The sequence below is a fragment of the Erythrolamprus reginae genome, chromosome 3, assembly GCF_031021105.1.
Source record: "Erythrolamprus reginae isolate rEryReg1 chromosome 3, rEryReg1.hap1, whole genome shotgun sequence".
In the NCBI taxonomy this organism is placed as follows: Eukaryota; Metazoa; Chordata; class Lepidosauria; order Squamata; family Dipsadidae; genus Erythrolamprus; species Erythrolamprus reginae.
Window position 1 is genome coordinate 119373536 of NC_091952.1, and position 27495 is coordinate 119401030.

Consider the following 27495-nt stretch of genomic DNA (forward strand, 5'->3'; position numbering starts at 1 on the left):
CTCCAGGGGGACGTGGGAGGGCATTTTTGCCTCTGAAGCCTGAGGAGGGTGAAAAACAGGCCTACTGGGCCCACCAGAGTTTGGGGAATGGGCTGTTTCAGGCCTCCAGAGAGCCTCTGGAAGGGTGAGGGAGGCCGTTTTTGCCATGCATTAAATTTTGGGTGTAGGAACTCGTGCATGAGTCTTCGGAGAGGGGCGGCATACAAATCTAATAACTAACTAACTAACTAACTAACTAACTAACTAACTAACTAACTAACTAACAGGTGCACATATGCTTTCGGCACCTGAGGGAAAAAAGGTTCGCCATCACTGGCTTAGAGCCTGGTGGTCACTGGAGCAGTTCTGTTTTGGAACTAGTAGCAGTTGCTCCATAGCAAACACATATTAATAACAATTAGGATTTTTGTTAGCGATGTCTCAGAAGAGAGCTCAACAGATCTGCTTTCCAGGAGAACTGGAGGTTCCAGTCACAGCTGTCCAAAACCACTCTTTCTGTATTTTTACCTCTGTCACTAATACTACGGTACCAGTAATTTATCAAGCCATCAAAAACACTAAAAATAATTTGGCTGATTTCAAATCTAATTCTCTCACATAATTGGAAATTATTTTTTCTGTTGTAGAGTATGCAAATCGTATGTAACTGGTTTTTGTCTTTGTTTTTATATACGGTATATTAAAAAATCCCATCTTTTACCACTAGGTGGCTGTCAAGGAAAATACAATAATTTATCGCATGGACTTTTGAAATATGGAATTGTAATAGGCAGTGTTTTGGAATGTTTCATCTTGAAATAATTTTTAATTTTTATTACCAGTGATTAACAGCAAAGCTGTAACATTATGCTGGGTAATTACTATTGAAAAACTATTCTGAAACATTACATGCATTAAGCCAGGCAATGATTTTATAATGAATTAATAGAGCAATTCTGTACCATATGTTGGATCCAGACACACATTGTTGCTATGGTAGTGGAATTCATGCCCATTTAGCCTGTCACGGAAGAGTGACATTACATGCAGAGAAAACATAATTTCAAAATGTATTCCGATTTCTCCCCACCATCACCCATGGCAGAGATCCCCAATCTCCAGGCTGCAGCCCAACTACCTGACTGCAGCCTGTTCGAAACTGGACCGCAGAAGAAATGGACAAGAACATGCAAACGAAATTCCACTCGTGCGAGCAGCAGGCAAGTGTGCGCACACATGCGAAGCTCCATTCGTGTGAATGGAGGGCACTTGCGCTTGAGCACGAAGTGCCTTCGCATAAATGGAGTTTAGCACCCTCCATTCACTTTCTCCCACGTCGCATAGATGCGCCTTATGGGTACGGGGGCGTTTTTCACGCGCGCATGCGCAGTGATGACAAATCTGGGGGTGGAGCCAAAAACATGATAGTAATTACAGTGTTCCCTCGATTTTCGCAGGTTCGAACTTCGCGGAAAGTCTATACCACGGTTTTTCAAAAATATTAATTAAACAATACTTCACGGGTTTTTTCCCTATACCACGGTTTTTCCTACCCGATGACGTCATATGTCATCGCCAAACTTTTGTCTGCTTTTAATAAATATTTTTTTAATAAACTTTAATAAATAAACATGGTGAGTAATAATCTAATTGGTTGCTAAGGGAATGGAAAATTGCAATTTAGGGGTTTAAAGTGTTAAGGGAAGGCTTGTGATACTGTTCATAGCCAAAAATAGTGTATTTATTTCCGCATCTCTACTTCGCGAAAATTCGACTTTCGCGGGCGGTCTCGGAACACATCCCCTGTGAAAAATGAGGGAACGCTGTACATGCATAGTGCTGGAAACTCAGCTTCTTTCTGCACATGCTCAGAAGAAAAAAATTGATCTAAATTTTAAAGAATTAATTTTTGTTTTTAAAATATCGCAGCACCCATGGACCGGCACTGACTGAACCAGTTTGGTGACTTCATTGTGACATCACCAGCGGGTTGCTACCGCTCTGAACTGGGAGGAACCCACCCAGTGAAGGGCTACCAAAATTTTTACTACCGCACTGTGGCCGTGGCTTATGCAGGAAGCCCTGCATTTTCTTTCAACATTTTTCAGTGCAAATTGGGTGCTCTGGGGTGGAGCTCCATTTTTGCTACCCCACTGCGTCCCCCCCATCCGGGCAGTAGCCCATCCTTGAGCCCACCCTTGTGAACCGCTCACAGAAATGGAGCTGCACATGTATGTATGTATGTGCCACTCACACACACTCTAGCCACCAAGCTAGAAAGATTGGGGACCACTGCCCTATGGAATTGAGAAATATTCTGGCAGAGAAAATCAAATAAATACAGGTAGTCCTTGAGTTATGACCATAGCAATTATATACCGCTTCATAGTGCTTTTAGAGCCCTCTCTAAGCGGTTTACAGAATCATATTGCCCCCAACAATCTGGGTCTTCATTTTACCCACCTCGGAAGGATGGAAGCCTGAGTCAACCTTGAGCCGGTGTTGAGATTTGAACTGCTGAACTACAGCTAGCAGTTAGCTGAAGTAGCCTGCAGTGTTGCACTCTAACTACTGTGCTACCCCGGCTCTTGAGCCCAACATTTCTGTTGCTAAGTGAAATATTTGTTAAGTGAATTTGCCCCGTTTTATAACCTTTCTTGCCGCAGCTGTGAAGTTACAACTGCAATTATTAAGTTAGTCACACATGATTGTTAAATGAAACTGGTTTCCCCGCTGACTTTGCTTACAAGGTCTTGATCACATGACCCTGGAACACTGCAGCTGTCATAAATCTGAGTCCGTTGCCAAGTGTCTGAATTTTGATCTCATGACCATGGGGATGCTACAACAGTTGTGTGAAAAATGGTCACTTTTTTTCAGTGTCACAACTTTGGTCACTGTGAACTGTCTTAAGTCTAGGACTACCTCTAGTGGACAAATCACCTACTCATTGATGGTCAAATCAGCGGTGGCCAACCCTTCCTATGTGTCTTTCAGGCTGTCCTTTGTACTACTGTTCATCAAAGGCTTGGGCCTAGTCTCGAGGCTTATCCGTGGGAGCTAGAGATTCGTTTTCCGTTTACTACCATCATGTTAGAAGGGGGAGAAATGGAGTCTGATGATACCACTTCTGACTGTTTTGGATTAGAATGGGGCTTGCTTTTGAGTTAGTAGAGGTGGGTCATTTGCTCCCGGCAGGACAACCACTTGTGGGTGAGAAAGTTAATTTTATTTAAGTGTTTATCTATTTATGCATTTATTTGTTTGTTTGTTTGTTTGTTTGTTTGTTTGTCAAGTACGTATTGGTAGTATACAAAGAAATAACACTGTTTATATACATAATTGTTGTGGTTAGCTCTGGCCCAGCTCCTGCCCCAAGGAATGTGGAGGTGGAGGTGGGGGAAACATCCACATGCCACAGGCCTGTTTTGCTCCTGATAGAATCTGCCGACAAAGCCTCTGACGAAGGAAGCGTGAGTGACAGGGAAGAGGGCAGTTTGGCAGACAGTCCAGGAGGAGATCAATCTTTCTTATCATCCCTGGATTCTGAACAAGAGCTTATGACAGACCTATGCATGCGCAGAGTGATGCATAGAAGAGAACAACTGAAGGATTATTACAGGAGATAAGTGAGGCCACCTGTGGTTGGGTGGGGCTGCTGTAATTAGTGCTACAGCTAAAAAGAGCAGCGTGCTGATCTTTTTCGTCAAGATCGTGGGTTTTGCTGTTTCCCTGTTCAAGGTTGTGTATGGACTTTCTGGACTTTGGAATTGGACTCAATTTTCCCAGTTATTGGGTGAGACATTGGGTTGCATTTAACCTGTGCCTTGTGTGTACCAGAAATTCCCTTTGACATTTAAAAAGGGAGTTTTTTCTGCTTTTCTGTTGATAAAGACTTTTGGTTTTCTTTCTATCGTGTGGTGTGTGTCTTTCTGGACTAATTACCCTGTAATTACAGGCGGTTGGGACACGCCGGCAGAACACATTATATTGGTACTAATAAGAGAGAAACTTGGGACAGGGACAGTAGACAGCTGGTGCAACAGTGGATAGTCTAAGGTTAAAGTTTTGGGGGTTTGGTGATGAAACAACAGAGTCCGGCAGTGAGTTCCATGCATCAACTACTCAGTTACTAAAGTTGTATTTCCTGCAGTTGAGTTTGGAGCAGTTTACTTTGAGTTTGTACCTGTTATGTGCTTCTTTATTGTATTGTATTAGTCTTAATTCTAAGAAGGGAGGGGAATTAGCCTTTCTGTGATCAGCTGGGCCTATCAGATAGAGATCACATAAATTGGCAGGCAGTTTTGGTCAAAGGGTTAATTGTCTCTTGATTGCGCCTGGGAGACCGGCCTTTTCCTCCTTTCTTTGTTTATGGGTTGTCCAAGTAACAATGGCTTATCAGCTAAAACAGGAACTGAAGGCAGGGAATCACAAATAATATGGTGTCTAGCTTTGCGTGCTCTTTATTTGAATGGATGATGAGGTGATATCAGACAGTAAGTGCCCTTTTAATGTACCTGATTGTTATCTGTTGTTGTGATGGAGACTTTCTCTCTGATAGTTGTAACTGAAGGGCAGTTTAATAAAATCTCTGCATTTCAAAGAAAATATAGTATATTTGGCTGCATGGAATTGGCATTCGTGGAAGAGGGGGAAAAGCAATGTGCTTGGACCCTTTCAGCTTTGCTGAAATAATCTATGCAGTTTTGAGAGTTGGATTACAATCAAATTATAGAGGAATAGCACTACACTGGGAAAGTTTGGCTTAGCTTCAGAAATTGCAACACCCGTGTTTTGGATTAGGTAATGACCGTATTCCAGATATAAACAAGGCATTTCCAGTTTCTTGAATCTCAATTATTTTTTATCAGCAGGAAGCATCTAGGAACTGTTTGATCAGGAATGTAAGCTTCTCTTTGTATAAGTCATGACTCACCAGCAAACTTCTATGGGAAGATGCCTTGACATTTTCCTTCTGCCCAGCCTGCCCCGCCTTCCAGGTAAAACTTTCCTTAGCCTTTCATGCCCCTTTTGATTAATTGTTGTGGTCTATAAAGGAGGAAGGGAAACGAGGGGATCCAACACGTATGGGGAAGGGATGGGTTGGTGGAGCGCTTGTACTATTTCCTCTTCAATGCCTGTACCGCAAACTGGAGCCGTCAACATCACTTGAAACGTAAGCATTGTGCCACTATAAACACGGGGTTGCCAAACAATGTCAACTTACAAAAGAACTAATCAGTGTGTATCCTGGTGATAACCAACCCTTGAAAAAACCTGAACAGCACACTTGTTTAGGCTGAGATTAAAACAGACCAAGTGGAAAGGTTAGACAAGGGATGAGGAAGACAGCAGAAAATCCAACACAGGAAAAACCCAACCAATTGTTTTTTTTTTAATGTTCTTTTTAGATGTTCTCTTTGTTGTGAGCTGCCCAGAGTCCGTGGGGAGTTGGGTGGCATATAAATTAAACTAATGAATAAATGAAACGAATAATAAATCCCAAGCACAGAGGTGCTTGGCAGATACTTCAGCTTCAATCGCAACAACACAAGAGCACGCAACAGATTCAAACAGATTCAAACTTAATATTAACCGCTCCAAACTTGACTGTAAAAAATATGACCAGCAACCGAGTAGTGTCTCAGTAGTGTCAACTCAGTAGTGTCAACCCCTAACCCCCAACATTTCTCCCTTAGACTATCCACGATTGACCTCTCCAGGTTCCTTAGAGGTCAACAAGGGGCGTGTATAAGTGCACCAATGTGCCTTCCGTCCCCTGTCCAATTGTCTCTCCTTATCTCATTTATCTTTTCTTCCTTTCAAATATGTTCACCTATACTTTTATATCTTTTCTTCTATTCTTTTCTTTATTTATATTACTACATATCTATTCACTTCAATGTGTATTATGTATTGGACTAAATAAAAATAAAATAAAAATAAATAAATAAATAAAATAGATGGCACATAATGTTCTTTTCAGCAGTAGGACGAGAGAAAAGAGTGTGAGAAAAACTTTGAAGGATGCTTCAAAGAGCAAAGGAGAGACTACAAGGAATTAAGAATTAAATGAACAAAGAAATGAATGAAATTATTCATTTAGTGAATTAGGTTTTATCTTCTGGGGTTTTTTTTTTCAGGCATGCAGAGATGTTTTGGTCCTGAACCTGTTTATTTGTAAGGAGTCACGCTACAGCTTGTCACATTCTCTGTACCTAACGTATCGCCTTTGAGGGAATTTAGCTCTCCCCAGTGCATACTTCTTTTAATTGGTCAGCAAAGAGTGTTGTTTTTCTTAGTAAATCTTCCTCCCAAGTTACTGGTGTTCTTATTTCACATTCCTTACTTTATGAGGTTTATTCCAGCTCGGTTTGCAGAAATACAGAAAGTTTAATGGCAAACTTTTTCCTCATGAGCTACTTTTTTTTCACCATTAGAAGTTTTTGATTCTCGCTGCGTATCTATTTATGATCTTGAAATATTATTTCTCCTCATTATTGAATTAGCTTTATATGAGCTTCTACAAGGCTTGTTACACAGCCATGTGTTTCTTGTCCTCCCGTACCCTTATAATATTCTTTCTAAAAAAGGCTCCCAAGACAACTCTAGGCTAAGACCTTCAAATATCAGTCACAGCAAAAGAAACAAGGCAAGGAATTTTTTAAAAAAATGTGATTGGAACAATATAATTAAAACCACCTAAAAGCCATGAATTTAAAAACCATGATGTCACTGTCCCGCCATTCTTTGGAAGCGAGATCTCTAACCAAGCTATGATAAAGTCCTGCTCCACATTGGACTTAGGAAAAGAACATAATAGCAAAACAGGGGCCTTGAGGAGTTGGGCGGCATATAAATTAGATAGATAAATAGATAGATAGATAAATAGACAGATAAATAGATAGATAGATAGATAGATAGATAGATAGACAGACAGACAGACAGACAGATAGATAGATAGAGAGAGAGAGAGAGAGATAAATAGAGAGAGAGAGGTTAGAGAGAGAGAGAGATAAATAGATAGAGATAGAGAGAGATAGATAGAGATAAATAGAGAGAGAGAGAGATAGGTTAGATAGAGAGAGAGAGAGAGAAAGAGAGAAATAGAGAGAGAGAGGTTAGATAGAGATAGAGAGAGAGAGAGATAAATAGAGAGAGAGAGAGAGAGAAAGAGAGAGAGAGAGAAATAGATAGATAGAGAGAGAGAAAGAGAGAGAGATAGAGAGAGATAAAAAGATAGATAGATAGATAGAGAGATAGGTTAGATAGAGATAGATAGATAGATAGAGAGAGAGACAGAAATAGAGAGAGAGAGAGAGATAGGTTAGATAGAGATAGATAGATAGATAGATAGATAGATAGAGATACAGACAGACAGACAGACAGGATATATATATATATATATATATATATATATATATATATATATATATATATATATATATCCTGTATATATATATATATATATATATATATATATATATATATATATAGAGAGAGAGAGAGAGAGAGAGAGAGGTAGATAGATAGATAGATAGATAGATAGATAGAGAAATAAATAGAGAGAGAGAGGTTAGATAGAGATAGAGATAGAGAGAGGGAGATAAATAGATAGAGAGAGAGAGAGAGATAAATAGAGAGAGAGAGATAAATAGAGAGAGAGAGATAGGTTAGATAGAGATAGATAGATAGATAGAGAGAGAGAGAGAGATAAATAGATAGATAGATAGATAAAGAGAGAGGTTAGATAGAGATAGATATAGATAGATAGATAGATAGATAGATAGATAGATAGATAGATAGATAGATAGATAGATAGGTAGATAGAACTTCTACAGCACGCTGAAATTAAAGGGCAGTTCACACATACCGGTAGGAGGATACTGAGATTTTCATGGCCATTTAAGAAAATGGAAAAATGAAGTTGAAACTGAACTCAGGGATTTGTTTCTGAATATTTCACTAATGGGACCGCATCTTTTAAGTTTGGTCCTACAAGCAGTGGGGCCTTCTCTATTCCACTAAGGTTCTCAGTCAATCTTCCTTGTTTTCCTAAGGCTCTCCCTGTTTTGTTTTGTTTTTACCCTGCTTGTGTTATATTGGAGGTAACTCAAGGCCATGAATCTATTCCTTACTCCGCCTACTGTCCTCACAATTATGAGGTGGATTGGACTGAGAAAGCGAGTGGCCCAAAGACACCCAGCTGACTTTTGTGCCTTAGGTGGGGGGGACTAGAATTTACAGCCTCCTCGATTCTAGGCCAGTACCTTAACACCACACCAGTTTGACTCTCTGAATTTTCAGACAGAATCAAAACAAGAATTAATTTCCAGTCCAATTGACAACTCAAAATGGACCCATATATCACTCTCTCAGGGGTGAAATTCAAAAATTTCCCTATTGGTTCTGTGGGCCTGGCAGGGGAAGGATACTGGAAAATCTCCATTCCCCACCCCGCTCCACAGGTATTTGCCGATTCTCCAAACTACTTAAAATTTCTGCTATTGGTTCTCCAGAACTTGTCAGAACCTGCGCTCTCTCCTTTGACTTAAGATAGCAAAACACCTTTGGCCTTCACTAAAGACTCAAAATGCTGTTATTACATTAATGCTTTCCCATCGACAAACTAGCCATTCAATATATCTTCATGCAAGCCAAGTTACTTTTCAGACCTCCACAGTAAAAAAGAAAAATGACGATAAAACGAAGACTGGAATTTATGTTTCTTCAGAATGACTGCTGCTCCATACCAGAAAAATGGTGTCATGTCTCATTCCCTGTCTTACCTTATGTTTTTCGAAGGTGATTTTAATTTTAAAAAATGACATGGGAAATTTGTATGATTCACGGCAAAGTTTAAGCCTTTGGCCTTGTCTCTGCTTGCTTCTGGGCTAAATTTAGACACTAAGCCAAACCATTTTAAAAACAAATGTGTCATAAATATTTGGAACTTCAGTGTGCCTTAATCACACCTTGTACCCAAAAGTTGCAATCCTGAAGGACAATTAAAGATGGGTGCTCCTGGCACAACTAGTATAGTGTTCATTTTTCTGAGTCATTTGACCCCGGTGAAATATTTTACCTGTTATTTACATCAGTTATGATATACGATGCACAAAATTAATTAGTTACGGTCCTTTAGATTAGGAGCCCTCCTAATTTCCAGGCTGTGGACTGGCACCAATACGTGGCATGCCAGAAACTGGTCTTCAAAAACAAGCAAACCCCCATCCATGGGTTGCAGGAAGCATATAGACACCCACACCTCTGGTCTGTGGAAAAACCTCTACGCTTGAAACCAGTACCTGATGCCAAAAAGGTTGAGGGCCACTGTTTTAGGTTATGTGAAAAAATCAGCCAGGTTAGACTTGTTGCAAATGTGAAAGTTACTTTATCAATGACTTGATAGGAATCATTGAGAACAGCTACACCATGAAGTCCAAAACAAATGGTGGGCATATCTAATTACATCTATACCAACAGCTTTGCTGTCTATAGGTTAACCTAGAAAAGTCAAAAAGAAATTTAGAGATTCAAAGAGGTTTAACTACCTGACTCAACATTAGCTCATATAGTACGTTCTCAAGCTAACCAGAGTGTTTCAAACTCTGTGCCAAGATCCTATCCACCACCTGTTTATTTGCTTGTTTTGCAAGCCTGTTATGGTTTCTTGAGTCAACCCTACCGCTCTTTTATACTGTCAATCCATCTGAAATGATACACATGCTTTATTTGTCCTTTCATGTACAGGAGGGCTGTCCAACTTGTGGCCTGTGGGACGAATGTGTCACGCACTAGCCACACCCATTCCTGATTTAGCGAAAGGGAGAAAAGTCCCAATGTATCATGTGATACTGCCGCGACGAAGCAAGTTTGACACCCCTGATTTACAGGTAGTCCTTGCTTAACCACCAGTTATTTAGCAAGTATTTGGATTTCTAAAGTACTTCCCAAAGCTACTCATGACCCATTTGGCGGAACCCAGGGGAAGAGCCTACTCTGTGGCAGCCCCAGCCCTCTGGAATCAACTCCCCCCAGAGATTAGAACAGCCCCACCCTCCTTGTCTTTCGCAAATTACTTAAGACCCACCTATATAGCCAGGCTTGGGGGAACTAAGACATCCTCCCCCAGGCTTTTATATTTTATGTTTGGTATGTATGTGCTGTATGGTTTTAATTGCTGGGGTTTTATATATGTTTTTAATATTGGATTTGTTTTACTGCTATATTGTTTTATTATTGTTGTGAGCCGCCCCGAGTCTTCAGGGCGGCATACAAGTCCAATAAATTATTATTATTATTTGCAAAGTTCTGAAGGCTGAAACCCTCTCTCCCTCTGATTATGTGATTTTATTTTGGGAGGTTGGCAACTGGCTCATATTTATAGGATTTTGCAGAGTTCTGTGATCACATGATCACAATTTTGGGCTTTTTTTGGCCGGTTTCCATGAAAAACCATTCGGGGGGGGGATCGGTTTGCGCAACAATTGCGGTGTTTGCTTAACAACAGTAGCATTCGTTTAACGTGCTTACTTAATGACCACTGCAAAAAAGGTTTTAAAATCAGGCAGAGTCGTGTGGTGATCCACTTAATGAGCGCCACAACCTACAACTTTAATTCTGGGCTCAGTCATAAGTCAAGGACAACCTGTATAACTTTTAATGTCAGGCAGAAAACAACAGAAAGACATGAGTTGATCAAACATCTTTATTGTTGCATGTCTATATACAAGAATCTCACCAAACTGCCTGCATTGTCTTGGGAAATGCCAGATAAGGGTTTCAAAGATTCTAGGGGAGCAAAGACCTGTGTCATTTCCTGATGTGCGAGGAATCTATGCTCTCCCTTCTTCACACTTCCCCTCCTTTAGCTGGAGATTCCACCACATTTAATTGTCAAACCTTATAACAAAGGAGTACCCAACCTTTAAACTGTTAACATTTCTTTCCAGAAGATATCTTCTTCATTTCTCTCCCCACCAAGTGTTTATCATCTGCAGAAGCCAAATGATTGCCTCTCCAATGTGTCAAGATCTTTTTTCCTCCCTCTGACTGCTGCAGTTTTGTTAACATAAGAGAAAAACAGTCATGCTACAAAAGACAGGATATTAAAAGACCTTGTTCCTTACTTGAAAATTAAGTATTTCGAAGTCAATGGGAGCTATTCATAGAAAAGATAGAGTGGATATCGCAGCAGGTATCAGCCTCCCTTTTTGCTCAGTAAGGTAAATGTAAAAAGGTAAAGGTTTCCCTAGTCTACTAGTGTCTGGCTTTAGGGAATGGTGCTCAACTCTGTTTCTTAACCCAGGGAGACAGCATTATGTAGCCAGCATGACTATATTCTGAGGTGCACAGAATGTTGTTACCATCCCACTGAAGTGGTACTTGTGTCAAGCCATCATTTTGAGTTAGAGACTTTGGCCTGCCAAAGTAGAATAGTACTGTGGGAATTGGGGAGAGGTGGTTGCATGAGAGGGAAAGATACTAGCCACAACAAATTCTTTCCAGAAGGTTCAAGGTCATCCTTTATTCAGCACCAGCCGGAGGTACAGGAGAAGACCATGGACTTTGAGTGAACCCGAGTGGTCCATGTGATGATGAACTTGTGGGTGTGGGGACAAGGGATGAACCTTAACCTGAGAAGAGAACTGTAGGAAAAGTTAGTATCAGGATGACTACAGTTCATAACCAACATGGCTCTGTCAATAAAGTGGAACTTGGGAGAAGGCCAAGATTTGGACTCTGATTTATTTCTTGGATGCTATTTGGAACACTGACAACCTGTTTATCGACTGGTATTTGCATCCTTTGAACTGCTAGGTGGCAGAAGCAGGCGCAGATAATAGGAGCTCACCCTGTCCTTATTTTTCCAACCATAGAGTCTCACTCCAACCCCAGATTTATGCAGAAATCCTATCCTCCACTCAGTCCCCTCCCCTTATATTCCTATAATCTGCATTATATCAGTTCTGGATCCCGTCAAATTAGATGATGGCACTTATTTTTTATTTATACCGACTGGTTACACCACTGCTTTTAACTTCTTTCCATTGCATTGCATCAATAGTTCTACTAGTCAAAGAGGGCGCATACCTTGTGAGGAGCAATGCCTCATAGCATAGGTTGATTATTCTGACATGCAATTGTGCAAAGTGGAGATCCAGGTACTCTTTGAGCTCGTTTGCTTGCAAACATTTCATTACTCCATTAATATTAGCAACAAGGAACTGCTTCCTGTAAATAACCCTTATTATAACGTTCAGTGGTTGGTACCGTCCCACTTTGCAAAAACAAACTATTGCAAAATAAAATCACATCAACACACACACATGGAGAAATATATAAACTTGGAAGCTTTTGTGTGTGCATATGTACACACACACACACACACACACATAAAAGCTTTTCCAAGGTAAAGTTTCAGCCAATTTAGATAGGAACCTGTTTATCTTGCCTAAAGCAGTTAGGACACTTTTAGATGTACCAGTACTAAGGGTTAACTGTGTTAGGCTATAATTTCTATACCTGAAGCATCAACTAGCTGACAATTATTTATCTTGTTATTTTGTTCCAGCAGCTATAAAACATTCTTGGCCTTCAAATAGGCAACATTGCCTGATTTTTGTAAAGTGTACATTGAATTCCACCTCTTCTTTTAATGTCTATCTAAAAACATGAATATGCACATTCTGAAATGTGGCCGAGGATAAAATGGAGGGAAGGAAGGAAAGGAATTAATAAGTAGTTGAGACAGTCTTTAACCAGTCAAGGATTTAGTTGTCTAAATGGTCTCTTTTCAATGCACCAAAATAAAATCTAGAGTCCAAAACCAGCTAACTAGAAAGGATAGAAGCCGTCTGAGGTGGCTTAAGCCAGTGATATCAAATCTATGGCATACATGCCACAGGTGGCAGTAGGAACCATATCTGCTAGCACACAAAGCTGCTGCCCTAGCTCAACTCCACACTGTGCACACTGGCTAGCTGATTTTCACCTTGCAGAGGCTCCGGAATGGCCTTTTTGGCTTTCAGAGGGTCTCCAGGGGGGCGGGGAAGAGCATTTTTGCCATCCTCAGGCTCCAGGGAAGTCTCTGGAGTCTGGGGAGGGCATAAAATGGGCCTACCAGGCTCATCAGAAGTCCACAAATGGGCCATTTATGGCCTCCAGGGGGCAGGGGGGTGTTTTTGTTCTCCCCAGGCATTGAATTACGGGTGTAGGCACATTCGCGCTTTCAGCACCTGAGGAAAAAAAGGTTCACCATATCTGGCTTAAACCAACTCTGCAGAAATATGAGCATCCTGACCTGGGAATGGGACAACTTGCTACAGGCAACCTAGCTGTGGGACAATTCAACAATTCCATACAACGATTTAAAATAAATAACATTTATTTTCAGCTTTGCCGTTCACATTTCATTCTGTCCCCCCTTTTGCATCCCTTCTTTCATAATTCAATTTCACCATTTCTTTAGTATTAGTGTAACTCTTGTACCCGCAGCCAGTTGTCTTTGGGGTGAGATGGCTGTGGGCAAGTTGTCTGTGGCGAATTAAGTACTGTACGGTGAATTGGCTATGGCCAATTGTCACAGATTTGCTTTGGTAGCCTTACTGAAAAGGGGGACCACGATTTCTCCGACAAACTACTCCTGCTGCTCTGTCTCTCTCTCTCTCTCTCTCTCTCTCTCTCTAGATAGATAGATAGATAGATAGATAGATAGATAGATAGATAGATAGATAGATAGATAGATAGAGGTTTGGCTATCTGATGAAGGCAAATAAGCCTGAAATAGATCTATAGTAGTCTCCCTTTTCATTATCAGCAAAAATGTTACATACATGCGCACACATGCACACACACAATGTTTTACTCGCACGGAATTAAGAACTAGGGTTTGCACTGTTTGCAAATCGTTTTGGTGCTTTGCAAGAGCCTGGGTGTGCAATGGTTACAGTGCAAATACTGCAAGCTACTTGTACTGATCACCCGACTGCCGGCAGTTTGGCAGACCGAATCTCAGTAGACTCAAGGTTAACTTAGCCTTCCATCCTTTCAAGGTGAGTAAAATGAGGACCCAAATTGTTGGGGGGCAATATTTTATTTTTGTTTGTTTTGTCCAATACACAATACAATGAAGGTTAGAGGATATATACGAGTAAAATGTATCAAAGAGAGTATAGAAGAGAAATATAGGAGTAAAATATAACTAGAGAGAATAGCAGAAAATATAAGAAATAAAATAGATATAATAGATAGATGATGAATAGAAGAGATAGAACAGTGTTTCCCAACCTTGGCAACTTGAAGATATTTGGACTTCAACTCCCAGAATTCCCCAGCCAGCATTCGCCCAGCCTAGAGAAAAGGAGGGCCAGAGCGGACATGATAGCAGTCTACAAGTATAGGAAGGGATGTCACACAGAGGAGGGGGTCACTTTATTCTTCAGGGCACCAGAGGGCCGGACGAGGAACAACGGCTGGAAGCTGACCAAGGAGAGATTCAACATGGAGATAAGGAGGAACTTCCTGATGGTCAGAGCGATCAACCAATGGAACAACCTACCAGCAGACGTTGTGAACTCCAACACTGGACATTTTTAAGAGAAGATTGAACTGCCACTTGACTGGGGTACTATAGGGTTCCTGCTTGGGAAGGGGGTTGAACTTTATGGCCTCCATGGTCCCTTTCAACTCTAACAATAAATTAATAAATAAATAAATAAATAAATAAATAAAATATAAATAAATAAGTCCAGATATCTTCAAGTTGCCAAGGTTGGGAAACACTGAGATAGAAGATATAGGAGAGACTATAGGACAGGGGACAGTAGGCACTCTGGTGTACTTATGTACTCTCTGTAAACCGCTCGGGTGGGGGGCGGGGCTGTAAAGCACTGTGAAGCGGTATACAGTACAGGTATTGCTTTTCTGAAGCGGACGAGAGCTTCCAGAAAGGTGGCAGCGCCTCACCTGTAGTAACCCAGAGGCTTCTCCCCGCCCCCCAACGCGGAGAGCCTGTCCTCTCCTGCCTGCAGCTCGTGAGGCGTTAAAGGCGGCCTGGCAGTAAAGCGGGCCAGCGGGGGCCGTCCACTACTCGCCTAACGCCTAATCCCCGGGCCTTCCCTAAGGAGCGGCTGCGGTGGCCAAGCCCGTCCCTCTCCCAGCTTCCTTAGCGGCTACCCTCCCTCTCTCCTTCTCCGTCCCCCTCCTTTTCCTTATCCCCATCCAAGCGAGGCGGAGTTGCTTCGTTCACCTCTTGCCTCTACCGCCGCTTTCTCTCCACAGCGCTAAAGCGGGGCGACGTTTCTCCACCGCCCCGGGGATTATTAACCCGGAGGACAAGGACTGGGAAGGGGTGCGTGGCTACTATCGTCGTTCCTCGCCGGCGCCGGAGCCCTCGGGAGAAGCGGACCCGCAAAGAACCACAAAGGAAGCGCCGACGGCGAAGCCAGCGGAGTCGCCATGAGTTGGGGCACGGAGCTTTGGGTGAGTTCTCTCCCTCCTCCCTCTTCCCCTCACACACACACAGCCCGGTTCCTCTTCATTGTGCCCGGGCTTCGCATCCGACCCTCTGCGGGCGTGTGTGGAACAGCGAGCCAAGTGGGCCGGCTGCCTTTGTGTATGCATGCATGCATGCATGTATGTATGTATGTTTTATGTATGTATGTTTTGTGTGTGTGTGCGTGCGTGTGTAAGCAGGCGTAGCCACCCCACCCCCCGCAATCTCCCTGTGTGGCGGGGAGCGGGAGGGGAGGTCGCGCCCGGGCTCTGCTTTGTTGAGCGAAGTAGTAGAAGCGCCTCGGCGGGGCGGGAGGGGGGTGGGTGAACAGAGAGAATAGGGTGACTTGGGTAACGTGTGTGTGTGTGTGGGGGGGTCGGTCTGTTTCCCACGTCGGGGGGCGGGGGTTAGGGGGCGGGGCCCAAAGGAAAGATTCCCCCTCCTCTCTTTCCCCCCCCTTCCCCTCCCCCCCTTTCTCTTAGAATTCTGCTATCGAGATTGCTCTAGATTTCACAGGCGAGCTCTGGGTGTGCGTGTGTGTTTTTCCTCTTTCCCCAGCGGTGGGTTTGAAGGATGTCTTTGCAAAAGAGCGCTGGGGTCTTTTTCAAAGGGGAATAATCCACAGCATCCCTCCCTCCCTCCCTCTCTCCTTCTCTTTCTCTCTGTCATTAAAGGAGTGGAGGGGGAGAGGAGGAGAACTTGCGCTGCCTTGGCTGGTTGTACAATTGTACAACCCCCCCCCCCCCTCCCTTAAACAAAGAAAAAAGAGGATTTGGACAATACAGGGCAAGAAAAGGAGACAGAGATTCATGCTAAGCCAGGAGGAAGAAGGCGGTTGTTTGTTTGTTTATTTGTCAAAGATGTATAGGATAGTAGTTTGTATAAAAATACAAAGTCGCCTGGAGAAGAGCAGCATAGAAAACTAATTAATTAATTAAATATTAAATAAATAAATAAGTAACACGAGTAAAAAGTAAGGATAAAAGAAAACAATAGGACAGGGACTGTAGGTGTGCCTAAGGTGAGGGTTTCGTCTTGTGAGGTGAGGGTTTCGTCTTAAGGAAGAAACCGAAGGTGGAGTGTGTCTCCAAAGGTTGGTCCCTGCTATCTTTCGGTGTGAGTCAGGTCTATGTGCCCCAGAGAAACTACACCAGGTTGGGCTTTAGTGAGCCGAAGGTGTAGAGGGAAAAAAAAAGACGGGAAGGTATGTTATAAAGCAGGCAGCCAAAAAATGAGCTAACTAGCAATCAAAGCTTCCTTTTGGCTTTAGCTGAGTTCCAGGGCTAAAATGAGAGAAAAATTCTTCCTTTGCAACCTTACTGTCTGTCAGAGATCTGAGTCACTCGGAAGCCTGTGTATTTAACATTCTCAAATACCACACCTTGGCTGTGGTGTATTTTCTGCTTGGTGTTAAGAGTTTCTTCTGTCAAATGTTTGAGTAATTGAAAATGGGGCAATTAATCCCTTCTGCTGTTTCTGTGCACATTTTTCTTTATTAAAAACAACAACAACGCCGCTTGTTATTGAATCTTGCTAGTAGAAACCATGATGGGAAGCCCAAGTACGGGGATCTTCCAACAACGTTGACAAGGGTCCATATAAGGCATCGCTTGGATGCTCTGGATGCAATTATTCTATTGATTATAGATGGAAAGTAATGGGCTGGGTTTGAGCTCTACAAAATACATCTTTGTTGTCAGGTGGTTAACTTTGGAGGTTGTTTTTGTTAATCAAAGCTGAAGCAGAGAGCAAGTCTTGTCATTTAATGGCTCTGCTTCTTCTATCCTAATTAATCGTGGCCAGTTTGCAGCCATTTCTGGTTCAGGAAGTACAGTACTATGCCTGGTCACTCATGTCTTCTTCATCTCACCCCTGGGCTCCTGCAGTTCAGATTGATGTTGAAATCCTTTTGGAAACCTCAGCTGGTACAGCAGGCAGCTGCCCATATAATTATGAGCATATCAACATTTTTCTGTGTTGCTTCTGGAACTGCACTGAGTGCCAGTTAGCTTCCAGGTACAATTCAGGTGATTGTCACCTTTAAAGACCTTTATTGCTCAGGGCTCAGATATCTGCAAAACTGCCTTTGCTGGATTATTTATTTATTACATGTAGATGCCTCCAGTCTCCCCGATAGGGTGACTCTGCTTCCTAATAGGATCTGTGGTTAAATCTGCCTCCCAGTTAGATTGGGAAGAGAGGCTTTGCTGAAGGTCCATTTTTGAGGGATGCTTCCAGATATGATTAGAGGCTGTCATAATTTTAACCTTATAGATTCATTATAATTAGAAGAGAATATATGTAGCTCAGGGTTGAAGTGTGAAATCCTTGACAGTCTCTGTGTTGGATTGTTTGCTGATGTTACTGATGATGTTACTTAGTCAGGTAATGAAATGCCTGCAAGCAAAACATCGAGGAAACCACATTGAATGATTCAATGGAGTCAGGTAATGAACAGGAATGTTGACATCAGAGTAGATTGTTTTCTTATGCACAAGTTTTAACTGATTCCTTTAAAATACCCCAGTTAGGGATGGTAGCCCATAGTTCAAAAACATTGTCCAAATTGTATGCAGTAACTTTTCCCAGATTTCATTCAGGAGATCAAGTCCACATATATTGGCCTGAAACAGTGATTAGCTCAAAGACACCCATTGAGTTTTTTCATTGCTTAAACTAGAATGTGCCCATCCCCCATTCTCCATTCAACATTTTAAACCACTAGTTGTCAAGTTGTATTTTAAATTGTCCATTTTTAAATTTTTGTATATTACTAATTTACAATTTAGTAGTATAACTTGTATAGCTGTTCTGGCACCCATAGCATTACGTAATTGGAAATTGAAAATGTGTCAGGAAATGTGGCAAAACATTTTAAAAATTATTGTAAATTTATTAATTAATTATTTATTTATTATTTGGATTTGTATGCCGCCCCTCTCCGAAGACTCGGGGCGGTTGAAGTGTGTATGAAATGAATTTTCTTTAATTAGAATCTTTAATCACTGAGTTTATCATCTGTAAAGGGGAAAAGCTGGACAATTTAATTAATTAATTAATTAAATAAATTTATAGGCCACTTTCTCCAAATAGACTCAGGGCAGCGTACAACAATAAAAAAAATACAATAATAAAATACAGTTTAAAACCCCAATATATACATTCATACAGCATTCATGCTGTTTATTCTCTCAAAATGATCTACTCTTTTTTCAGATATCAACTGTATTTTTAGATGCTGAAGCAACTAATATGTACATTTTTTTTCTTTGGGATCAACAGTGAACACTGAGTGAGTGAATACTGAGTTTAGGAAAAGCATTTGCATCTAAAATAAGTACAGTTAGTCTTCAACTTACAATGGCTTGTTTAGTGATCATTCAAAGTCACGACACTGAAAAATGTGACATGATTGTTTTTACAATCGTTACAGCATCCCAATGGTCATATGATCAAAATTTGTACATTTAGCAACTGGTCTTTATGATGTCATGTGATCACTTTTTGTGACCTTTTAATAAGTGAAGGCCTTTGGGAAGCCAGATTCACTTAACCTTGTTATTAATTTAACAACTGAAGTGATTCACTTAACAAGTGATTCACTTAACAACTGAAGTGATTCACTTAACAACTGAAGTGATTCACTTAACAATTAGGGCAATTAATGAAGGTCTTGTTTAACAACAGAAATTTTGGGCTCAATTGTGGTCATAAGTCGAAGACTACCTATATAAAATGTTTTTCAAAGAATATCAGTATTGCTTAGATTTATATACTGCTTCACAATGCTTTACAGCCCTCTACGCTATTTTCCAAAGAATGATGCACATTCATTTCTATATTTGCACTGAAAACTTTATTTTGCAATTTCAGTAGAATTTTAAGAAAGGGAGATTCAACCCATCCTTATTCATTTATTGCCTATATTTGAGCTAATATCTTGTGTTTTATAAGCATGATTTAAAAATCTAATTCATGAATGCAAACCATCCTCTATTTTATCGTGTTAATACTTTTTTTAAAAAACCCCAAGAACAGAAAATTTTCTCTTTTATGAAAATATCTTATCCTGTACACAGCAGTTACTGCCAATTCTCTAGTAATTGCTAAAGACAGAGAAGAAATATGTCAATTTGGCAGTGTTATGGTTAAGTTTTTATTTATTATTAATAAATTATTAAGCCATTTCTTTTGTCCTTTGTTTTACTTTGTCTTATCATGACTTGGGAATTTGGTTTTGTCAATATGCCTCTTTAAAGTTAAAAAAAATCTTAACAGGATATGAGAATCCAGCCTTCATGTGTTTGTCAGCTTTTTGGTGGTGTCACTATAGTATTTCTTCCCAACAACCATATAATAAATAACTTAATATTTTAAAAGTAGTTTTAGCCTGATTCGAGAAATAGATGTTTTTAAATAACACTGTGTACAAAAATGAATGTAAAATCCCAAGATTTCACCAGAATGATGAAACATGGGCTCCAACTGGTTGACATAAGCCTTTTCCTTATATGAAGTTGCAGTAAATGAACAAAAGGGGCTTTCCCAAATATGCCCATGTTACACCAACACTCCGCAGTCTGCATTGGTTGCCGATCAGTTTCCGGTCACAATTAAAAGTGTTGGTTATGACCTATAAAGCCCTTCATGGCACCGGACCAGACTATCTCAGGGACCGCCTTCTGCTGCACGAATCCCAGCGACCAGTTAGGTCCCACAGAGTGGGTCTTCTCCGGGTCCCGTCAACCAAGCAATGTCGCTTGGCGGAACCCAGAGGAAGAGCCTTCTCTGTGGCAGCCCCGGCCCTCTGGAACCAACTCCCCCCAGGGATTAGAATTGCCCCCACCCTCCTTGCCTTTCGAAAGCTGCTTAAAACCCACCTCTGCCGCCAGGCATGGGGGAACTGAAATACACTTCCCCCTAGGCCTTTACAATTTTATGCATGGTATGTCTGTATGTATGATTGGTTTTTATATAATGGGTTTTTAACTGTTTTTAGTATTGGATTTTGTTATATACTGTTTTATTGCTGTTGTTAGCCGCCCCGAGTCTGCGGAGAGGGGCGGCATACAAATCAAACAAACAAACAAACAAACAAACAAATAAATAATGCATATTTTGTAGTTTTGCTTTCTGTGCATCCCTATGACTATGTAGAATTGCAGTTAGTGGTAAACGGTTGGAGCCAACTAACAGTGCTTATAAAATTATGACTGTAATGGTCTACATTTCCACAGATGAGTTTATTGTTTTTGATGATAGTTCTCTTCATAGCTGCTTGAATACGCAAAGATAGATTTTCTCTGAGAGCCATCTAAAATGTCTTTTTATTTTCTGTAAGCTCCCTAGAGCAGTGATGGGAAACCTATGGCATGCATGCCACAGGTGGCACATGGAGTCATGTCTGCTGGCACATGGGCTGTTGCCCTAGTTCAGCTCCAGCACGAAGGTGCATGCTGGCCAGCTGATTTTCAGCTTGTGTGGAGGCTCTGGGAGGGACTTTTCAGCTTCCAAATGGCCTCCAGGGGGCGGGAGGACATTTTGCCCTCCTCAGGTTCCAGGGAAGCCTCTGGAGCCTCGGTAGGGCGAAAAATGGGCCCACTGGGCTCACCAGAAGTTTATGGCCTCTGGGGAGTGGGGGCAGTGTTCCCTCTAATTTTTTTGGGGGGGGCGCGGAAAAGTATAGTGTCTGAGCGGCACTGGGCGGCACAGAAATAATAAACAAACAAACAAACAAACAAACAAAAAAACCCACCCTGTTTTGCCTCAGAGAATTTCAAAATAAAATACTGTACTGTGTGTCTATAACAGTGAGCTCATAATAGGGCAACTCTGTCAATATCAAAATGCCACTTAAATAGTTGAGCTAGTTTCAAACTAGATTTTGATTTTCTTTCTCTCTTCCTTACTCCCATTCTTTTTCTTTCTCTTTTCCTTCCTCTCTTTTTTCTATCTGTTTCTCTCTCTTCCTCTCTTCCTCTCTCTCTCCTTCCCTCTCACTCTTTCCCTCTCGGCTTCTGGGCAGGTTTGGAAAACTCTGAGTTGATGATGATTTTTAAGTGAGCGATTGCTCACTGCTCAGCTTAGAGGGAACTATGAGTGGGGGAGGACATTTTTGCCCTTCCCAGGCATTGAATTATAGGTGTGGGCACACATGCGCTTTCGGCACCCAAAGAAAAAAAGGTTCGCTACCACTGCCCTAGAGTCACTGTGAGGGAGTAAGCAGCTATAATTTTCCAAAATAAATAAATAGTTTCTGAAGTAACTAAGCAACTTATATCTTTGAAGCATATTTTAAAGTTAAACTTGCCTTCTGATTTTTCTAATGGTGTACAGGTAGTCCTAACTTAACTATGATCCATTCAATATTATAACAGTATTGAACAATAGTTTTGGCTGGTTCTCAAAAGTTACACCTTTTGGCAGTCCACCCAATTTAAAACATCAGCACGCTCTTCAACATCAACATCGCCCTGCCTATTGGACTGCAAAATCCTGGCCTAATGACCACAATTTATGACCACCAGAATTGTCAACATCAGGCAGTGTGGTCATGTGATGCTTTGCCCAATGACTGCTTCATCAAGCAATGGAAATTCTGGTCCCAAATCGGGTTGTTAAATGGGGATTATCTGTGTTTGTAAAAGCAAAATACAGCCAATGTAATCATAGTACAAGTAGTCCTCATTTAGCAACCATTTACTGTTACAGCAGCAGTGAAAAATTAGCTTTACAGTCAGTTGTCACATTTATGACCTTTGCAGGTCTGTAAAGAAAAAGAGAGCTGAAGTCATATCATAAGCATCTTAGCAATCTTTTTTCTTAAGGACTGACTTACTGATCCCAATTGTAGTAGCTAAATTGTTTCCGGACATAATTCAAAGTGTTGGTTATGACCTATAAAGCCCTACATGGCATAGCACCAGACTATCTCCGAGACCGCCTTCTGCTGCACAAATCCCAGTGACCGGTGAGGTCCCACAGAGTTGGTCTCCTTAGGGTCCCGTCGACCAAACAATATCGGCTGGCGGGACCTAGGGGAAGAGCCTTCTCTGTGGGGGGCCCCCGCCCTCTGGAATCCGCTCCCCCCAGAGATTCGAACTGCCCCCACTCTCCTCGTCTTCCAAAAAAGTTTAAAAATTCATCTTTGCCGCCAGGCCTGGAGTTCCTTAGATCTCCCCCCCTGACCAATGAATGCTTTAGTTTGACTGTTGACTGAATGATATTGATAGTTTTAATTAGAATTTTAAGATTGTTTTTAAGGTATAAATTGGATTCTTATTATTGTTTCCTGTTTTCTGTACATGCTGTGAGCCGCCCCGAATCCTCGGAGAGGGGCGGCATACAAATCCAATTAAATCTAAATCTAAACGAGGGCTACCTGTAATTTTTTAAGGAATGGTCTTTCTCACAGACCTAGTGAACTGTGACAGGTATGTAGATTAGTATGTAGACACCAAACTAGCAGGAACAGCCAATTCTCCAGAAGATAGGCTAAAGATACAGAAGGATCTTGACAGACTTGAACATTGGGCACTATCAAACAAAACGAAAAAAGTAAGGTTCTTCATTTAGGCAAGAAAAACAAAATGCACAGGTAGAGTATATGTAGTACCTTGTTCAACAATAGTAACTGTGAGAAGGATCTTGGAGTACTAGTGGACAACCATTTAAATATGAGCCAGAAGTGTGCAGCAGCTACCAAAAAGGCCAACACAGTTCTAGGCTGCATTAATCGAAAGATAGAATCAGGATCATGTGAAGTGTTAATAACACTTTCTAATGCCTTGGTAAGGCCATACAGTGGTACCTCGAGATACGAGTTTAATTCGTTCCGGACCTGGGCTCTTAAGTCGAGCAGCTCTTATCTCGAACGACTTTTCCCCATAGGAATTAATGTAAATAATTTTAATTGGTTCCAGCCCTCAAAAAACTCACAAAGTTAGTCTAAATTATGCAGAAAGACATGTTTTTAATGAAGAAATGTACATGTACATATAAATGAATAATGAAGTTTCTTTCACTTAACTTGTAAACTTTCTTAAACTTTTAAATTTACATATGTTCAACTTCTCTGCCACCCAATCCTGTAGGACAGAGGTCCCCAACCCTTTTTGCACCAGGGACCGGCTTTAAGCGATCAAGAGAGGAATGGGTGAATGAATGGACGGAGGGTGGGAAGGAAGGAAGGAAAGAGGGAAGGGACAGGAACAGAGGAAGGAAGCAAGGAAACTTATGAAAGGGGAGAGTAAGAGAGGAATGAGTGAAGGGAGGGAGGGAGGGAAGAAGGTGGGAAGGAGAAAGAAAAGAAGAAATAGAGGAAGGGAAGGTAAAAGAGAGAAAGAAAAAGAGCAAGAAAGAAAGAAAGAAAGGGGGAAGGGACAGGAACAGAGGAAGGAAGCAAGGAAACTTATGAAAGGGGAGAGTAAGAGAGGAATGAGTGAAGGGAGGGAGGGAGGGAAGAAGGTGGGAAGGAGAAAGAAAAGAAGAAATAGAGGAAGGGAAGGTAAAAGAGAGAAAGAAAAAGAGCAAGAAAGAAAGCTGCAAGCACCCCCCCGAGCCCCCCAGGCCGGCTGCAACCTTTTAAAACATGCGCGCCGCTTCGCAGCTGTCTCCTGAAGCCGAACGCGGAAGTTAGCGTTTGGCTTCAGGAGACAGCTCCTTGGCGCTTGTATCTCGAATTTGGGCTTGTAAGTAGAACAAAAATATCTCTCCCCTCCCAGCTCTTATCTCGAGTTGCTCTTAAGTAGAGCAGCTCTTATGTCGGGGTTCCACTGTACTTGGAATACTGCATTCAGTTTTGGTCGCCATGATGCAAAAAGGATGTTGAGACTCTAGAAAGAGTGCAGAGAAGAGCAACAAAGATGATTAGGGGACTGGAGGTTAAAACATAGGAAGAATGGTTGCAGGAACTGGGCATGTCTAGTTTAATGAAAAGAAGAACTAGGGGAGACATGATAGCAGTGTTTCAATATCTCGGGGATTACCACAAAGAAGAGAGAGTCAAACTATTCTCCAAAGCACCTGAAAGTAGAACAAGAAGCAATGGGTGGAAACTAATTAAGGAGAGAAGCAACTTACAACTAAGTAGAAATTTCCTTACAGTTAGAACAATTAATCAATGGAACAGCTTGCCTCCAGAAGTTGTGAATGCTCAAACACTGGAAGTTTTTAAAGAAGATATTGGATAACCATTTGTTTGAAGTGGTTTAGGGTTTCCTGCCTAAGCAGACTAGAAGACCTCCAAGGTTCCTTCCAACTTGTTGTTGTTGCTGTTATTATTATTATTAATATTATTATTATTATTATTATTTTTCAGAGCATACTGCAAAATGTTGCATGTATTTAATATAAAGGTTTTTTCTCTAAAGAGCTTGAATCAAATGCTTTTAAAGCAGTTTTTAAAACTGGGTAATTATTTCAGTGTTGCAGATAAGAACAAATAGCTCAGAAAAAATGTTACCAACCTGGCTGCATATAATGCTGGACAGGTTGAGAGACAGGCTTGGCAAGTTATTTACCTTGAAGGAATTGTTATTCTCTCTCCAAATGAGTTAGCAATGGCTAGCTATAAGCCTTGCTCACTCAAGAATAGTCCAACTATGATGATAAGATTAAAAAAGAACCATACCAGGTCAATTACTGTTTCAATTCCATGCAATTTAAGATCCCAGAAGATGTCTGATTGCATGCCTACCTGATATTCTTATTTTGTTTCCATGGAAAATGAATCATTGGTCTTGAAAGAATCCCCCCGCCCCCGCCCCCCCACTTAAATTTTCCAGATTGGCAATAATATTTCCATGGTTGTAGATAAGTTATTTAAATCTTTGGAAACAATGTGCCGATTTCTTTTGTGAAGCTATTTAGGACAATTGTTCCTCAGACTGCTGTGAAATGGGAGACACCTTTTAAAAAAGTCTGAGTCTGTTTTCATTTAAAACTATCTGATGTCATTCATTGAGAGAAAGGGGGAGAACATTTGCAACATTTGTTTTCCATGTTCAAATAACCTGAACACAGTGGAGGTGGAAAAAATAAGATAAATTCTAGAAATAGAAGTGAATCATCCTCAGATGTTATTGATTTTAAACCATTAATTGCTTCTCAGACAATGTGTTCCATTTCTGCATTTGAAAGTTTAAATAATAAAGAATAGGGTTGGCATACCATGAAACTATCTGATACCATAATTGTTGGAATATTCATGAGCTGGAAGAGTCATGTGGTAGCTCAGTCAGCCAATGAGAGTAAAGTGCTATTGATCATGTGCAGAGAACTGGGCTTGGAGCTGGGTCTGGTCTCCAGTCTCAGTCTATCTCTGCTATGTCTCCGTTGTGTTATGTCTTTCCGCAAGGTATCTGTGTAAAGTCTTTATTGTGCTATAATTTCTGTAAGAAGTGCTTACAGAACTTCCTGTAAAGAAGAATGTATGGTACTGTAAATATTTAGATATAATTATAAATAAGTCATTTGAAAAAGCTAAATGCAACCGATTATGAGAGCTTCTGATTTATTTTCTTCAACAGGGATAAAATTCTCTGACAATGTATTTGCAGCAGCTTCAGATATATGAAGAGGTGAATGGTATTTCTGTATACAGGGACTGAAATATGAGAGTGGAAAACCAAACATGACAGTTTAACAACAATATATATATCCTGCTGATGTTTGGTTTTATATGATTTATAGACTCAAACATAACAAATTAAGACAACAAAGAGACAGAGAACGGCATAACTGTAATGGAAATATTTAAAAGACAATTTGAAAATCACAACAATAGAGCTATATATTAAAGGCTGTCCTAAGAAGAAAAAGACTTCTGATTTTGAGTGGCTATTAATGAGGAAGCATAACGATTGACCCAAAAGGTCATTGCAAAGCCTGTATAGACTTGCTCCCAGATATGAGATGGGTATGAGGAGCCCCTGAAATATATAAGAGGAGGGCCTGACAGAAAGTCAGATTTATACAGGAGGGGGAGCAGAAGGAGAAGGAATATCCTGATTGTGCAAGACTAAAGATCAATATCAGCAAGCTGAACTGTGACATCCTTGTAAGAGATAATGCATTCCTTTCACTTACATTCCTTCTGTACAGCTCTTGTTAACAAATAAGCTGTAGCTTTCTGGACCAGTTGTATTGCAGTAATCCAGACTTGATGAAATTTAAATGTTTTTCACATGCTCCACTTTCATTCAAAAGAACTCCAAGCTAATAACTGTTTTCAAGGAGAATGTTACATCAATGTACCCAGGTAGTATCACTGTTAATTTATTGCCTTCTTGGAATTAGTAGAGGAAGAGGAGTAAGAGAGTTAGGTATCATCCATATAATAATGACCTAACCCCCCCCCCCCACTGTTATACCCTCCTAACAGTATCATGTATATGCTAAATAGCATAAGGGATGCTTAGAGTCTATGGAATCATACAGTTGTTGTGGTGCAGTTGTTATAATGCAGTACTGCAGGTTAACTCTGCTCATATTGCCAGAATTTGATTCCTTTGATCCTGGCCGGCTCAATGTTGACAAGTCTTCCATCCTTCAGAGGTAAGTAAAATGAGAACCTAGATTTTTGGGGCAACATGCTGACTCTGTAAACTACTTAGAGAGTGCAGTAAAGCAGTATATAAGTCTTAAGTGTCACTGCTATTGACCAGTGAACAGGGAGCTCAATAAGCATCCCATAATGTTATCTTCTAAGACTGATCACTATCAAATGCATCTTCAAAGCCCATTCTTTAATGATTCAGAAGGCTATTATGACTGATGAAATTGAAAATCCCCAGGACTAGTTGGGATGTCTGCCCCTATCTAGTTCCTGACATCAAAGTGACCAGGGCTGTATTGACCCAAAGCAGTGGCTAAAATCAAACTGAGGTTGATTTAGAAAATCCACCAGCGTATCTGTTGTATGGGATTATACTGTAAGTAGTTGAAGAGCATTATTAGCAGATAAAAGTATCATGATGAGATCTGGATTAAGAATACTATTTATAGTGCTGCCAGTT

At 40.9% G+C, this 27495-nt stretch overlaps 1 protein-coding gene and 1 long non-coding RNA gene across 3 annotated transcripts in view; both read left to right on the forward strand.

The window, feature by feature from the left end:
• The first annotated feature begins 4387 nt into the window (after positions 1-4387).
• On the forward strand, positions 4388-5426 carry LOC139164412 (uncharacterized). The gene is made up of 3 exons (XR_011558618.1): positions 4388-4475; positions 4851-4979; positions 5391-5426. It is a non-coding gene; the product is annotated as an uncharacterized lncRNA (long non-coding RNA).
• Positions 5427-15178: 9752 nt separating this feature from the next.
• FNBP1L (formin binding protein 1 like) overlaps positions 15179-27495 on the forward strand; it is a 63544-nt gene continuing 51227 nt past the window's right edge. For both annotated transcript variants that reach the window (XM_070746495.1, XM_070746496.1), the window contains exon 1: positions 15179-15465. In XM_070746495.1, the coding sequence (XP_070602596.1) occupies positions 15442-15465 (24 nt within the window). In that variant the 5' untranslated portion in view covers positions 15179-15441. The remainder of the gene's footprint in view (positions 15466-27495) is intronic.